The sequence below is a fragment of the Labrus bergylta genome, chromosome 22, assembly GCF_963930695.1.
Source record: "Labrus bergylta chromosome 22, fLabBer1.1, whole genome shotgun sequence".
Classification (NCBI taxonomy): Eukaryota; Metazoa; Chordata; class Actinopteri; order Labriformes; family Labridae; genus Labrus; species Labrus bergylta.
This window is the reverse complement of record NC_089216.1, coordinates 7,043,461-7,059,870: the sequence shown is the minus strand read 5'-3', so window position 1 is coordinate 7,059,870 and position 16,410 is coordinate 7,043,461. Positions and strand designations below refer to the sequence as shown.

Genomic DNA, 16,410 nt, shown 5'->3' with positions numbered 1-16,410 from the left:
TCCCTCTGTAAACTAGAGGTGCACAAAGAGTTGAATTCTTCTTTGTTAGTTCAAAAGAAGCACACAACAACTCAAAATATAATAAAGAGGTTTCAGATTTGCATGATTTGTACTTTCCGTCTTTTAAAGTTAAATGGTGCCGCAGTCAAGTGTTTCTGCAGCTTGATTGAGACTTAATCTAGCGCAAAGAAGAAAAAAAAAAAAAAAAAACCTGGATCAAATAGCAGCAAATATCGCTTTCAGGAGGATGAAACTTTCTGCCAACTTCGCTCTAGCCGGCTAATCATCTTTCCAGACGCCAAGCCGGCTGCAGAATTCAGACATCGCCTCCTCTTTGTGCTCAAATAAGTCGAAAGGTTTGAAGACACATCCCTGGACATTATCTCAAATGTTTTTCTTCCATCTCACAGTATAAAAACTAGTTATTGAGTCTTGTTTTGACACCACACTTGGCTTGCTTCTTCACTCGAATACAAAGCAAAAAAAAAACTCACTTTGATAGTGTATTCACAGGAAGGAGATGGCCACAATGCCAAAGTGTGAACCCCCCCCCACTTACTCACCCCACTTCTTTTCTATAAACACACGCAGAAAACTCCTGAGTCTGATCAACTTCATGCTTGCCAGCTCCTCCCTTCACCAAAAAACTCCTTATCTGAAGCCAACAGCAGACAAAATGGCGTTTGAGCCACCACAGGGTCTGAGAAAAAGGAGAAATGCTGCATTCTGCTGGAAGAAGAGGGACATTAACTTCTACTTTTTCAACCCACAAAACAGAAACGTGTTTTAAGAATGAATCGGGAAAACACAATTTATTGCAGAAACACGAAGAAAAGAAAAGGTTTACATAAATATCATCATCAAGCCGAAGGTCAACATGTTGTTTGAACGTGTCATAACGCGACATGGTGATCTCTTTCTAACTGGGAGTTTTTTTATTCATTAGCTTCGCTTTAGGTTTGAGTAAAAGAGACTTTTTGTGCTCCTCCACTCGTTTGGCCTCTTCCTGTTTCTCCCTCCACGCCTCGATCCCCATGTCCACCTCCGAGCTCAGCATCACGATACGTCTCTGAGAGAGAGAGGGGGGGGAGATAAAAGGTTACAGAAAAGCAGCAAACACAGAAAGAACAGTCGAAAAGTTCAATTTAAAAAATGAAAAAGCATGTGGATACTCACTGCTATATCTTCTCTCTGCTGCTTTCTTTTCAAGTGTCCTTTCAGTGGAGGTGCTGGTCTTCCATCTGTGCAGGAACACAAAGAGAGAGAGAAAAAAGCCCCATGATGAGATATTACAAAACTGTGCTGGGAAAAATAGTGTCTTTGAAATGTAGAGATAAACAATACCTGCAAATGACCAGTCAGGCAGATCTGTCAGGGGGGCCGTATTCTGAACCAGTGCGGGAGAGTCCATTTCTGCAGGGAAGCACAAATGTTATCTTTTAAATGATTTATCTCCTCAGTATGTGATGAGGGTTGCGTTGCAGAAAATTAAAGCCGAACAGTCAGGAGGTCCAAATTTTTACCCCAAAGCGTTTAAAACCTGTCATGATTTGTGTTGGAGTCCTTTAGATTTAATTTCGGTTTTTAAGAGATACATGTTTGTGTTGATTTTGATTCTCTGGGTTTTAAAAGAGTGACACAAAATTATAAAAAAAATAATAATAAAAAAAAAAAAAATTTCATTAAATTCCGTTTCAAATGAAGGGCTACATTCACATGGAAGTTTTGGGACTATTTTACAAGAGTATCATAGGAAAAAAAAAAAAAAAAAAAACACTTAGCCAATAACAAACACGATACAATTAACAGTAGAGCAACTTTGGATGAACAAAAAAGATCTTTAATATATTAACTTCTTGCCTGTAGAGCAGCATTGTCCTACTCACAGTGGAATTCAAAGATATGCAAATAAGCAAAAAGATTTTCATAAAACGTTGCACCTCAGTTATCAAATCTGCACTTTGACCAGGAGCAGTGAACACAGCGTGAGGAAGCTAATGTATAGGTTTACAATGAAGAGGTAAAAGCTGCAGAGTATACTCGCGTTTGACAACCTCGCTGATTTTTTTTTATCCTTCAAAGTTTTTAAATCGCCACCGTTGGAATTTAAGTTGTTGTACAAAGCAGCAGCCATGAAAGATATGACAACACACTACAACGAGGAAAAAGTCTAACTTCCCCTTTAAACAGCTTAAAATGCAGCTGCGAGGGGCGCTGGTGGCGCGGTGGTTAGAGCGTCCTCCAGGCGGGCAGCCCGGGTTCAAATCCGACCTGTGGCTCCTTTCCGCACGTCATTCCCTACTCTCTCTCTCTCTCTCTCCTTGATTTCCGACTCTGTCCACTGTCCTGTCTCTCTAATTTAAAAAAAAAAAAAGGCACAAAATGCAAAATAAAAATTTAAAATGCAGCTGCAAGATTGTTAACAAACTCCAGCAGGTTCACTCATACTACACACCGGCCTGCATCATCATCTATATCTGTGACCTGCTCCATCCCTACATAGACCCCCCTCAGGTCTGCTGACCCCAGATTACAGGTTGTCCCTCCTCATGTCACATTGATAACCAAAGGTGATCCTGCTTTTGAATTTGGTGTCTCCGACTTGGATCTCTCTTCCTCTCCACAGAGCAGCTTCTCTTGATGTTTTTAAAAAAGCTGCTTAAGACACCTTTTCAAATCAGTGTTTGACATTTAACCTGGTTTCTATTACATGCAAGTGTTGTTTTTCTGTGATCTGTATTCATCTTGCATGATGTGATTGTTGTTATGACTCTTATGTTAATATATTTTGATAGACACTTATTAGTGACCTCGCTCTGTGAAAGGTGCTATATCAACTAAGTGTATTATTATTAATAATAATAATACTTACTCTTTCCTCCATTTGTCTCCAGCTCGTACTCCACATGTCGTGCTGAATTGTCTGCTGGAGAGCCTCAGCACTGTCAAACAACACAAACAACATCTATAATCACCAGTCGTTTACAGAAACACAGATGAAACCTTTTAGTAAATACATGGAAACGCATTTGACAAACCTACATAAACGAAATGCTACTTTATCCAACAGTATGCTCGGGTCTGGTAGCATCAGGCTCGGTGCTCGTCGTTTCTTTATTTATAAGAGTTATTTACAAAAAAAAGATAAAAACAAAGATAGCGACAGGTACAAGAAGATATCCACAGAAGCTGAACTCACCAGTCAAAGTTAAAACGAGGCTCAACACACAACACATTTAGTGAATAACCTCTGTCTCACCTGAGCAGCACAATGTCCTCACGGGGGCCGCCATGTTGTTTTGTAGTTCTTTGAACAGGCCACTGGGTATCGCTAAAGCTTCACTGAGAGTCGTGGGCTTCCTGTGGCGTTTCAATGGAGAAATCCTAGACGTAAAAAAATAAAATAAAAGCTCTGTTAATAACTTTATAAACATTGATAATTCCTATATTCTCTCGTTTATTTTACAGGTGTTTAAAATGGGTTTCCTTCTTTATTCAGTCATAGTAGTTTATCTTTTTTTTATCCTTTTTTCAGCAATCCATAGTTATGTCTATTTTTTTATTTTTTGGGGGGGTATGTTTGTTTTCTAGTTGCAATTTCTAGGCCTATTGCAGCCTACATTAAATATTATGGATACAACTTTTTGATGCCATTGCTTGAGAGTTCACGCCATAAAATGTGTGCGCGCATTCACGCCAGGGTGCAGAAGAAAGAAGCTACCGAGTGATTCCTTTAAAGTATTAAAGGAGTACTCCAATGACTTTTAACTGTCTCAGTCAGTGGACATGAAAAGTCATTTACAGCTCGTCAAAAACAGTTCTGTAATGTCTCCTGCAGGCTATGGACGAGCTTTGTCAAGTCTGTGAAGTATAACGCCTGATGATGACACGGTGACGTCATCAGGGTTAAGTAATTAAATGTCTTTTGAATGATCTGAAGAAGCCTCGATGAAACAAGGTGTCATAACAAATGAGGAACAGACTAATTTGGTTTAATATTTCTGCCTTATTTTCACCTTTTGTGTTGTAGTAAATCCTGGGCTATAGCTTTGAAACCACTCATAGATCCAATGAAAAATGTCCAATGAAGGATCCTTTGGAGCATACAGGAACTGATACCGTAAGGGCCTCTGTCACCACATTTTGGACAATCATTTTTTGTTTCATTTTCTATCATAAAAAAAAAAAAAAAAAAAAAAAAAAAAATTGCAAGGTTTTCTTGTGGCAAACAAAAGGCCCACAGGTCGTGTTTGTGTCACGTGTTTTGTCCGCCCTTTTGAAGATAATGACACATAGTTCCGAGGCCTTTCTGTGAAGGCTGAAATGTGACTATTATTCCCCCTGGAACAGAGGAGACGACAGACTGGCCCTGGCGCTGTCGCAGCTCTTCAAAGTATTGTTTTTGTATGAACTGCTCCGCTACTAAGCCAGAAGAATTTCTCTGTTAGCTTTTCGGACAAGTTCCCACTCGCAGCCTGTGAGGTAAAGGCAGGAGTCTGCTGCAGGACTCCGGTGAACCGCAGGGGCCATGAAAGGCTCCATATGGACGGGGGCTCCGGGGCACATAGAAAAGCCGACGAGCCTAACCAAACACACCAGGGTAAACACTGTTGTACTTTTTTTTTTTTTTTTTTCCACGCTTGGTGTGTTTTGGTGTGTCCTGTGTTACCGCCACAAAACGGACTTGACTATAGGCCGGTTGGTTCCTGAAATAGTTGCGGGATGTTTACCCTGTATCCTCCTTGGAGAACTCAGACATGCCGAAAAAATTCAACCACCGCCTCACTCTGTGGTGTCCCTCCGCGCATTCCACAGGCTGGTGGTACAAAGTAGTGCCATTGCCAACAATGCTCTCTGACGTGATTTGGAAACTTTCAGATATTGAATCCAACTAGAAGCGATTTAAAGGGCATGCATTTATGTGAAAATAGAGCTTTTGTACCTAATTTAAAGTGTCTGAGGTGCTTATAGGTTATAGTCAAAGTTAGGCGAGTTGAGATAGGCTTTAAAGTAAAAAAGAAAAGTAGATATTCTAAGTGGCCAACTCTATAGTGGTGGTTTTCAGTTTCTTGTCCATTGCCCAACAAAGTACATGATTAGGTAAATATTCTTAAATACTTTTTAAAGTTGGATACCTGACACTGTCTGTGTGCCAACTTTGCTCAAGTATCAAACAACCCAATGCTTAACCTATAGGCTACCATTTTCCCAAAACTTGCTGATCAGAATCAAAGGCCTGTGTACCAAATACATTAAAACTGCACCTACTGACATATCTTATATAATAATCTGGGGGAGTTTTGACACCCTAGACCCCAACTCCACGAGCCCCTATGGGTTTGTTTGGTTTCTCCTGCACATTTCTTGACGCACTCTTCTGTTTTGACTTCCTATCATTAGTAGGCCTTCAGTTTGTTCTTGTTCTTTAATGTTTTTTCTTCTGATTATGTGCAAAACAAATTACTTCACGTAGGCTGTTCCAAGCTTAGATATTGATAAGCTGTAAGTGTAGACACCGTGTAATTTTCTATTATTGTATTTTTTTTATTTAACTGATGTAAATATGATTGATTTTTAACTTCTACTTTTATTTTTAATAATTATATTCCTGTTTCCTGTTTTCTTGAGCTGCTGTAATGCAAAAACTTCCCCCATGGGGGATCAATAAAGTTTATCTTTATCTTTGTTTTTAACGTCTGAGATACCATAACAGACTAAATTACAGCTAAGTTATCAACTTATAGCCTAGGCTTTAAACACTTTTAGAACACTTGTATCTCAATTCATCAGTAGCCTAATTATAATCCAGAGATAGGCTGCATTGTATAGCTTATTTTTCTTATATGATAGGCTACTTTCTCTCAATGCAAAACTAAAATAAATTCAGTTTCGGTAGCTTTTATTTTAATTACACATGTATAAAGATGTGATAAAGATGTGATAAAGATTTCCCTAAAAAAAAAAAAAAAAAAAAAAAAAAAAAAACTTGTGGCAGTGACCTGGCTTCCTTAGTCACTAACAAACTCCCACATGTTTTGGTTAAAGTCATACCTTTAGACATGACGTCAGCAGTAGGATACTACGTCATAGCATCTTCATTTAAAACCGGAGTAGCTCTACGAAAACATTCATTTTGCCTGAGTTGTTTTGTTAACTAATAAAGACCCATGTGGCTGAACGCCTCCAGATAATTCTCGCCATATTTTCCCCTCGCCCAAAAAAACACTACTTCCAGTTTCAGAAGTAGCCTACACATGAAAGCATAGTTTAAAACTTTTTTATTGTAAAGAGTCGGAAGCGGACTAGACACATCCTCTGGGGACTTTGGCGTATGAATGACGAAACAGGCCATAGCTGGTGGAAAGGTGTTCCGGCCTCGGGGGGGACGAGGGGGGGGGGGGGGAGCCGCCGCTTGGCTGATAAAGGAACAGTGACGCGTCAAGCTGGACGAACAAACAGAAGGAAATGTAACGATGAACCCTTCAAAATAAAAGCGAGTATGATGCTGCGTCCAGAAAATGGATCGAGAAAAGTCAATTTCGGGGTCGCTTTGGACATGGCTGTGTCTAATTATTTAATAGAAACATGTAATTGATTTGAGATATAAAAAAACAACAACAAAGCTGTCCCAAGCATTGTTCTAGGTCGATTCTTTTGTCTTCTAATTCAGCAGCGGTAAGAAAGAAGTTAGCTCCAACCGGAAATACCTCTCATATATGTTTCTCCACACTTGGAAAAAAAAAAAAAAAAAAAAAAGAGGGGGGAGGTAAGTAATTATTTAGGGGGAAGAAAGAAAGAAACAAAGTTGTCGACCGTGCAATGCACACGGGGAGGGATTTTATTTATCTTGAGCGATTCGTTCTAGCCTGCACCGGTCCCGTTTGATGGAACTGTGAGCTGCACGCCGGTTTTTTCCCCCATTTCCTTCTCCAAGTCTGAACTTTTCCGCTACTATTCCAACCGAGTCCCGGAGAGGATTTCTTTTCTTTGAAAAACGGGAAAGATAAAAAAAAAAAAAAAAAAAAAAGCATTGGAGCTCAGGCGGATGGATGGACGGACTGAGGAGTCTACAGAGTGCCCGGACGTGTGTTTTCCGCAGCCCGAGTTTAACTTTAAACTTTATTTAAAGTAAGAGTTTGGGTTTTTTTTTCTCCCTTCCTGAAATGAATGGCAGAAGTCGGGTGAGTCGACTTTCTGAGCACAAACGGATTTATTTTCTTGTCTACACTGGAGCCACATGAAGTGGTGAAAGCTCGCATCCCGCTGAAGCCCCCTGGTTTTGCTTTGTGTTTAAAAAAAAAAGGAAATCTAAACTTAGAGACTAACCCCCCCCCAAAAAAAAAACAGAACTGGATGAAGAAAGACTTCAAACATACTGAGATAAGTGTGTTTCAGACGGGTTAAGTAACGGAGGAGATGCAGATGTGGAGCCACATGAGGGGCCACAAAGGAGGCCCTACCCGATCATAGGTCACGCCGGAGTGTCCTGGATGTATGTAGCCTATCTCCTGCTTCCTGGCCGGATTGACTTGAACTAATAGTTTGAAAATCCGATGGATTCTTCCTCATCACTGCCTGCCTGTACCTGTGGATCTTCCACATGAGGGCAGACCAGATGACTCAGGGGACTTAAGTCATGTAACCACCCTGCGATGTCTTAAATGTTTTATTTATCTCTTATGTATTTATTGCCTGTATTTAAAGGGTCATTTTTTTTGTAGCTTTGTTCTAGTCTCAAGGCCAGTATTTTATATTGTATTCAGGATTTTGTTTTTGTAAAACTGTAGATTAACTTGGTTCTGCTGTATATCTCCCAACACTGAATTTGAGCACAATAATCTGTAATTTAAAGGGGGCGGGTGGGGGGGGAGAGTGGGATCTGTAAGACTTGACTTTGCTCTGAGAGGTTTAAAACGAGGCTTCATCATGGACAGGCCGATAAGCAAATTGTTGGAGAAGTTAAAGCGGACAGAATCGGGCAGTGTGAAATTCAACAGTTCAAAGAAAAAGCACGACTCTGCCAGCAACTCCAATAACAGCAACGCCAACCCTGGCATCTCCGGAGGCAGCGGTCTGCCACCGGCTCCCGGCGCTGCAGCTGCCTCGCCCTCAAGACCCGGCCAGTTCTCGCTTGCCTCTGCAACCACAAGCGATACATGTGTTCCAGCCGGTGGGAGAGGAGGAGGAGGAGGAGGAGGAGGAGGAGGAGGAGGGGGAGGAGGGGGAGGGATGGGAATGACTCCCCCACAGCTCCTCACCCCGCCGCCCCCTTCCTCCAACGTGGGCGCTGTATCCCAAGATGGCGAGCAGCTGCTTCACCCTTCCACCTTGGCTCCGCTGAGGCGCCGCTCCCCCCAGCAGAGGGCGTCCTGTTACCTGGGCGAAGGCGTCGACTCCCACCTGAGGCGCGAGTCCGGCCTGGGCCCCGAGTGCGACCCGTCGGGGGCGTTTGGCTCCAAGGCGTCCCTCAACCAGCGCCGCTACTCGCTGGAGCTCCAGCAGCTGGTCAGACGGCAGCAGCTCCTCTCGCAGCCGCCGCCTCTGTCTGTCCCCCCGCTGTACCCTGCCTACATGGGCTCGGCTCCCAGAGGGGGTCTGGCGGAGCCGGGCTACCTCTCCGAGCCTGAGAGGCACAAACGCCTCTCTCTCCAGGAGGCTCTGTTTTACAAACGGCTGAGCACCGGGAGTGAACTCTGGGAGAGCACCAGGCCGGCGTCCCTCTCGCATCCACCACATCGAACATCCGATATGCCCGGAGGAGGCTTCTTTTACCCCCCCGGACCAACCCTGAGCCCATGCTCGTCGTTCAGCCTCCAGGAGTCCGTGCTGGTCAGCCCCAGGTCCAGCTTCGCTTCTAGCACTGCTAGCGGCGGCGGCGGCGGGAGCCCCATGGGGAGTCGCTGCAGCAGCAACCGCACCAGCGGCATCAGCCTGGGCTTCGACTCCCGGTACTCCGCCTCTGGAGGCTTCCCTCCGCAGCAGCAGTCCCCCTCCATGCAGTCGGGGGGCTCCGCTGCTGGGTGCGGGGTCAGGGCTGGAGTGACCCCCGTGGAGGCTTGGAATCAGTACCTCGAGGGAGGGATGCGCCAAGGCGCCCAAGACAGCCGGCACTCTTACCCACCGGCTGTCGGAAGTCCGTGCTACCAGGCCGGCCCCGAGTGGTGGGAGGAACAGCAGACGGGAGTGCGGGTCAAAGAAGGAGCCGCGATGGGCGACAGGGCCCGATACTCAGACCTGCCCGGCACCCGGTACCAGGAGGAGATCACCCGACTCATCCTGAGGGATGCAGCGCTGGAAGGCGGCGGGCTCATGGAGGGCCTGATGCTGAAGGAGCAGTCTCAGGCGCTGACGGCTCTCTCCAAACCCAACACGACGACACTCGGGCCGTGCTCAGCCGGAGTGCCCGGCAAGCCTCTGGAGGATCCTGGAGCCGGGAGGGAGGGAGGAGAGAACCGGCAGGAGTTCTTTGGTGAGATCCTTTTTTTTATTTTATTTTATTTTTTATAACTTTTGGTTCAAGCTATGAGATGGAAACCAGCAATAACAATACCAGTATGAGTACCAGAATCAGTATACTGCCTGAAAAGTGTTAATTTGTAACAGCGGAGATGCTAATTGATGCACTGATCTGTTACCATTACAGATTACACCCCAAAAACACTTGAATGGGAGAATCGTCATGTGACAATAACAAACATGCAACACTGGAAGAGAGTAATCACTGTTAACTATCAAGATTATAAAAACATATTTTCAATCGCACAAGATCAAGGGTGACTTTTACATTCCCATGTCAACTATCGGTGTTGGTATAGGGTAAAAAAAAAAAAGTGTTTTCTGAACATCTCCTCCACATCCTTCAGTCACTTTTTAATGCACAGTGTCATAGCATCTGCCAGCAGTGTGTTATTATTACCGCCTCCCCCCCTCCCCGACCGCCTGGTGTCAGATCACAGGTTCCTCTCCAAATGAAAGGGCTGTATGGATGGATGCACGGATTAATAGTTGAAAGCGGTGTATGGACGGATGCTGCTCCGCAAACCTGCAGAGACACGCAGCGTTGTAAGCATGCAAAGCATAAAGGAGGGAAGGCAAAAAAAAAAAAATGCTCGCATGCACGGCTTCAGATCCAGACAGGTAGATTTTTTTTTTTTTGGGCCAGGAAGAAGAAAGACGTCAGCTGTTGTTGCATATAAGAGCAGCGTAAATGCAGCGTAACTTCACGGCCGTTAAGCTGCGACACAGTGCTGCGACGCTCGGGACAATAATGACACACTTCCACATAAACACAGCTCGGACCATTACTGTGAGTCACACACGATCAGGGCTCTGAGTTTGTGTGATTTTAAGCAAGGGCAGGAGTGTGTTACAGTACCTGGTTAAATTAAGGGTGTGCCCCCCGCCCCCCCCACCCAACAGTGACTTCAGGCCACAGTAATGCGCCGTGTGTGAGTCATGTTTGTGTGTGTGTGTGTGTGTGTGTGTGTGTAATGCTGCCTTGGCGTGTGCGAGGGCGGTGTGCGCTGCAGCCTGTTTTTCTGCTCAGGTATGTGTGCCCGCAGGGGACAAACAATACTGTACTCCTCTCAGCCCATTAAGGGAGGAATCAGAGGCTGGAGAGGCGTGAACGCAGACGCTCTGAGCTCAGCGAACACACAAACACACACTCCAAATGCTCATATAGAAAACCATTAAATTATAGAGCAGGATTCCGAGCTTATCTTTATGGAGAAAAAAAAAAGACAAATGCTCCTTTTTAGTTTTGGTGATTTTCTCCCATAGCTGCGACAGAAATATGCATGAAGCAATCTTTTTTTTGTAGTTTTATGACTTAAAATTGTTTTATAAAATTAGTTTAAAGTACAAAGTAAGGAGGGGAAATACATTCAAGGTGATTCAAATTGAACTTTTATTGTTAATGAGTCTTAAAAAACAGGAAATGTCCGTCCTTTTTCAGGAAAGTAGAAACTTAAACTCATTCGTATCCAGCTTCTTTTTTTTTTCTATATGCAGCAGCTTCCAGACGTTATGTTTTAAGCCTCGAGTTTATCCCGCTTTGGTTTCTCACTTTGGCAGCTTCTTCCTAAATATCGAAAACGAACTGTCCAAGAGTGTGAGCGTTTGTGTGGCACTCCCTCGGCCCACATTAGAAAAGGAAAAAAAAAAAAAAAGCAGCGGAGGAAGGCAGACCCTTTAAATAGATCACAGGAAAAGAAGGCTGTAGGTCACACCAACACACCATTTTTCCACTTTACATTTAGAGGCCGCTCTTTGTCTCAACTCACGTTTGTCAGAGTGGAATCACAGAGAAGGAAAAGAAAAAGTGAAGATGGTTGTTAAAGGTTCGACTGGCTTTTAGTGTTTGCACGACAGAGGAGGTGATGTTCAACAACCCTGAAGCGGCAAAACTAGAACTTCTGCCCATGTTTCCGTAGAAATTTCATGTTTACTTTCTCTTTCTATGCACGTCAGTGGAGTACTGTAACGGTTAAAAAAAAAAAAATAGCCTCAAACGTGTTTCGTTTTAGAACAGAAAGTGAGTCATTAGATTTCTTGATGTTAAAGTGGAACAATGAAGAGCTGCAGTATGATTCTGATTTTCAAGGAGGCAGTGAGATGTGATAGTAGAGGGTCCTGACATCAAGAGGGGAAAAGTAAGACCGTATTTAATCTCCAGATTTCTCAAATTGTAGGGTTTCGAGTCGAACTTTAAGGCAAAGTCTTAAAGCGAAAAAACTCCAGAAGAAAGACTCGTCTGTTTTTGTGGGAATAACTGCCAAACATCGAGATCCGGCGGAGTTCCCCTTTAATAACAGAGTCCCGAGCACAGAGACTCGCGTGGACGAGCAAACAGGCTGGCACGGCTAGCCGGGGTTTTAACTGTGTGAAAATCCCCTAGGTGGTGCGAACGAGAGGATTTACAAGTGTTGACACTTTGTGTGGAGTTGGATTTCAGACACATCCTCTTGGAATGTGTCGTAAAGCGGAGAGTGCTAAGAGCCGCTGAGCGATGACTCCCCGCTAAAACGCAATGTTTGTGTGTACCCCCGCCCCCCCCCCCCCCCCCCCCGTCCCCCCCCCCCGTCCCCCCACTGTTGTCTGGCAGGAACCTGCGTGAAGTGTGGGAAAGGCGTGTACGGAGCGGATAACGCCTGCCAGGCTCTGGATAGCCTCTATCACACACGCTGCTTCACCTGTGTGTCCTGTGGTGAGTCCCTCAGCACACACACACACACACACACACACACACACACACACACACACACACACACACACACACACACACACACACACACACACACACACACACACACCTTGTTTTTAAACACCAACTTGTTGACGCTCGACTGCTTCGTGACTTTTCTATCTCATAATTATGACGTGCCATGATTACAACGTTCACACTCATAATTAGAATATCTCATCTAATGATTCTGACCCGTTAACTCTTCATGATGACTTTTCATCTCACCGTTTAGTTTTCTCGCTTTGAATCGTAGAATCATATGCTTTTTTTTATCTGAATATTATGACTTTCTAATCGTATAATTTCAGACTTTCTTCTCTTATTACAAGATTTTGTCTCAAAATTGTTAACCATCTGTGTATTTGTTTTTCTAAAACATCACGGTTGTGACTTTCGATCTCCCATCTGTGACATCACATCTCTCAAATCTGACCTGTAAACTCACTTTTTATCCCATAGTTCTCATTTCCTACCCCGTATCTTTGACGTTTTATTCCAGAAATAATCACTTTGAGTCATAAATGAGGAACCTTTTATCAAACAACAACAAGTGACCTTTGACCTCTTAATTGTGACTTCCTATCACAAATCTGTGGCATTCTTTCTCATTATCACGGCCATTTGTCAAAGGTCATGAATGTGTTAATGCCTGTTATCTCTTTTTATCATAAGTCAGACTCTCTATCCCATAATAATGTTGCTCTATCTCACAGATAACTGATCTTCTATCTCACATCTTATCTCACAGTTATTACTTTCTATCCCACCATTACGACCAGTTTGTCTTTTTTTCTCTTAAATCTGACTTTCCATCTCATAATTATGAGGTTCTTCATCTTCAGTGTAACGTAACATCCCATAATTACACGGTTCAATGTCAAAGTTAAGACTTTTATCCAGCCATTCAGGTCTGCTCTCTCATATCTAAGACCGCCATAAATATGATGTTCTGTTTCAAAACTGTTATCTCACACTAAAGACTTTTCATCCATTTTTCTTACTTTCATCTTTTACTTTTGACTTTTTCATTCTCTTTATTATTATGTCTTCCTACCCTTTCCTGTCCAAATTTGGGTTTCTTTTCACATTATTGTGACTTAACTTTTTCATTGTTGTTATCAGGGCTAAGCTTTGACTTTAATCCTTTTTTTTTTTTTTTAAACATTTCCGATTTAAAGAATCCTTTTTGTATCCCACTGAGTCATGTCTCGCTCTCTGCAGGACGCACCCTGAGAAACAAGGACTTCTACAATGTCAACGGCTCTGTGTACTGTAAAGAGGATTACATGGTAAGAGTTAGGGTCAGGGTGTGTTTTGTCATCCACCTTACACACACACAGTCAGACGTATTGAGAGTCGGAGGATGGTTTTTCTGCTAATGGTAATCTCTTTGTTGTAATTACAGTTTTCAGGGTTCCAGGCTGCCGCGGAGAAGTGTAGTGTGTGTGGCCACCTGATTCTCGAGCAGGTAACGAGTATATATGTGTGCGTGAGTGTGTGTGAGAGAGTGTGTGAAGCAGCCGTTTCTCAACATAGCTTGTGTATTTTGTAGTCACTTCCCAGAATGCCCTCTAAGAACCCCCGAGAGGATTAAAATCATTCAGTGACGTCCCGTTCGTTGGCTCCTCTTCTGGTTCCCATGTCACATCATCAGAGGAATGTTTGCTCTGGCTTTTTTTTTTTTTTCATCAAAACAAAAATAAAAAAGGCTGGGAGTGATCAGCAGCTTAAATCTTTTGACCATATTTGAACCTCATAAAACCCCAAAATAAAAATAGAAAACTCTGAAAATGAGCCTGGGATACACAGACTTCTGGTTTTTAACGAATGATTCCTCGGCTCAACTTCCTTCATGGTTTAGGACTTCAGACACTCAGGAGAGTTGGAGAAGGAGGTTTTAGGAGGGGGAGGGGGAGGGGGGGGGGAGTTATATTTTCAAAAAAAAATTTTATATGACAAATAGAAATACTGCAACACAAAGTGATGTTGTTTATGGCAAGAGTCTAAAATGCTTCCAGTGGCGTTTCTAGAGCCTGTCGGGGGCCGATGATTACTCCTCCTCCAATTCTTTCCTGTTTGTTTTTTCTCTCCTATGTACGGATCATTCCTCTTCATTTTTCTTTGACAAACTTAAGCCAAAGATATCCAGTGACTATTGGTATAATGTATCGCAGATATGACTAGATTTATTCACCAGTCAAAAAGCATTTAATTTCAGCATCATTGTATTACAATAGCAGCTCTCTTTCTGGCTGTCACCAGCAGAGGGCGCTATATGGATCACAAGCTTCCAGAGAGTCAAGCAGTGATGCACGTACATGTGCAGTTACTTTCCAGTTGAGTGACCGTCTTTCTCACGAGTGTTTGATCCGCATTTGAGCGACCAGCGCAGTAAATTGAAAATAGATTAAAGCAAGATATCGGCTGATATATCGGTATCAGATTTTTTTCCCCCTCCCCAATATCGATATCGGCCCCAAAAAATCCCACTACATGCACCCTATTAAAAAGGTTAATGAATGTTAAAGTCACTAAAATGTTGAAAGAGCAAATTCCAACGATGACGTTCATATTATTGGTCTTCTACCTCAGATCCTGCAGGCTCTCGGGAACTCGTACCATCCGGGCTGTTTTCGCTGCGTGCGGTGCTCCAAGGCTCTGGACGGCGTGCCTTTCACTGTGGACCATCAGAGCAACATCTACTGCGTGGCAGACTACAACAAGTGAGACTTCACATTCTGTTTTTCTCCCATGAATCGTGGCACCTATTAGTTTCATATTTGAAATATAACAGAAGTTTTCAATTTAAAGACTGTCACTCCACGAGTCATTACACACCCTGAGCATTAAACAAACTTTCTGCTGTTGTCCTGCAGGACTTTTGCTCCAAAGTGTGCTGCTTGTTTACAACCCATCTTACCTACTGAGGTGAGTACCAATGTGTTTGTGCTCTCCACCTTTCCTCTTCTGAAGATTTAAGATCATGATAGAGAAGAAGCCGTTTCAGGTCGATTTCAAATCACCTGGACTGCTGACGTCTGAAAGATGAAATCAGACAGCGCTGACCTCTTTGTTTGTGTGTTGTTTTGTTTCTCAGGGCAGTGAAGAGATCCTCAGGGTCGTGTCTATGAACAAGGACTATCACTTTGAGTGCTACCACTGTGAGGTGAGTCATCCCACACCTGTGAACGTGTTAATGTGATCTCTTGAAGTCCTGAACCCTCACCTTTTGAGTGCAGGACTGTTCTGTCTTAGTGTGTCCATGACCTCACTTTCTTATCTGTTGTCTCTCTCTCTCTCTCTCTCTCTCTGTCAGGAGTGCCATAAGCAGCTCTCCGATAAGCCCGGCTCGCAGTGCTTCCCTCTGGACTCTCATCTCCTCTGCCACTCCTGTCACATGAGCCGAGCTTGCGCCACACACAACATTCCCCCTCACAACAACAACACACACTGATCAGTTCCTGTGCAGCTGCGGATGTTATGAAAAGCTGGTCTTAACGTGCCGTCATTCCCCGCGTGCTTTAGCTCCGCCTTTCTTTCTTTCTTCTTTCCTTCAGAGATAAAACTGCTGATATTAAGACATTTCCACTGACTCACTCTGGGGTCAGTCCTTTGTGTTACATGTACTGCCTGCTGTCCTTCTTGTACTGATACTGTAACATAATTATAAGGGAACGGGGAAGAAACTACTGCTTTTTTTTTTACCCACATGTGGCTACTGTTTGCTGTAGAAGAACAAGGGATTTTGCTAAACTGTTTTGTAAATATTGTCGCTAGCAAACATTTTGCACTTAAATTGGACTTTACTGTAAGAGATGTGTTTAGTGAATCTGTACAATTTGGGGGAAACATTGCTGTAATTTCTGCATGTTGTAATAAATATTCTCATTGTGTTTGAACCTAGTTTGGTTTGCAACTTTAAGTGTTTCTTTATTTTAATGGATAGGACAGCTGAAGACCGGACATGTTGGGAGTAGGGGGGGGGGGGGGGGGGGGGGGGGAACTGCAGCAAAGGGCCGAGGTGGGCTTCAAACCCACGACTGCTGCGATGAGGACTATAACCTCTGAACATGGGTTACGCCTCATATCTGTTAGGCTATCAGCGCCCCCAGGTGTTACATTCTTTCTTCAAACTTTCCTTCTGCTCGACACAAGAAGACAAA

General features: G+C 43.5%; 2 protein-coding genes across 2 annotated transcripts; one reads left to right on the top strand and one right to left on the bottom strand.

The window, feature by feature from the left end:
• Positions 1-797: 797 nt before the first annotated feature.
• mrpl52 (mitochondrial ribosomal protein L52) lies at positions 798-3,399 on the bottom strand. The gene is given in 6 exon segments (XM_020640370.3): positions 798-1,069; positions 1,177-1,241; positions 1,345-1,378; positions 1,380-1,413; positions 2,873-2,942; positions 3,260-3,399. Coding segments are annotated over 6 exon segments (387 nt in total). The 5' UTR covers positions 3,294-3,399; the 3' UTR covers positions 798-919.
• A 3,373-nt stretch (positions 3,400-6,772) lies between these two features.
• On the top strand, positions 6,773-16,150 carry ajuba (ajuba LIM protein). The gene is made up of 8 exons (XM_020640300.3): positions 6,773-9,469; positions 12,107-12,208; positions 13,469-13,536; positions 13,653-13,715; positions 14,840-14,970; positions 15,124-15,175; positions 15,345-15,413; positions 15,564-16,150. The coding sequence occupies exons 1-8, from the start codon at positions 7,927-7,929 to the stop codon at positions 15,699-15,701; spliced, it is 2,166 nt and encodes a 721-aa protein (XP_020495956.2). The 5' UTR covers positions 6,773-7,926; the 3' UTR covers positions 15,702-16,150.
• The last annotated feature ends 260 nt before the right edge of the window (positions 16,151-16,410 follow it).

Coding starts and splice junctions, on each gene's coding strand:
- ajuba (XM_020640300.3), top strand. CDS start 7,927: ATGGACAGGCCGATAAGCAAATTGTTGGAGAAGTTAAAGCGGACAGAA. Junction 13,537..13,652: donor ACTGTAAAGAGGATTACATG/GTAAGAGTTAGG, acceptor TTGTAATTACAG/TTTTCAGGGTTCCAGGCTGC. Junction 15,414..15,563: donor TTGAGTGCTACCACTGTGAG/GTGAGTCATCCC, acceptor TCTCTCTGTCAG/GAGTGCCATAAGCAGCTCTC.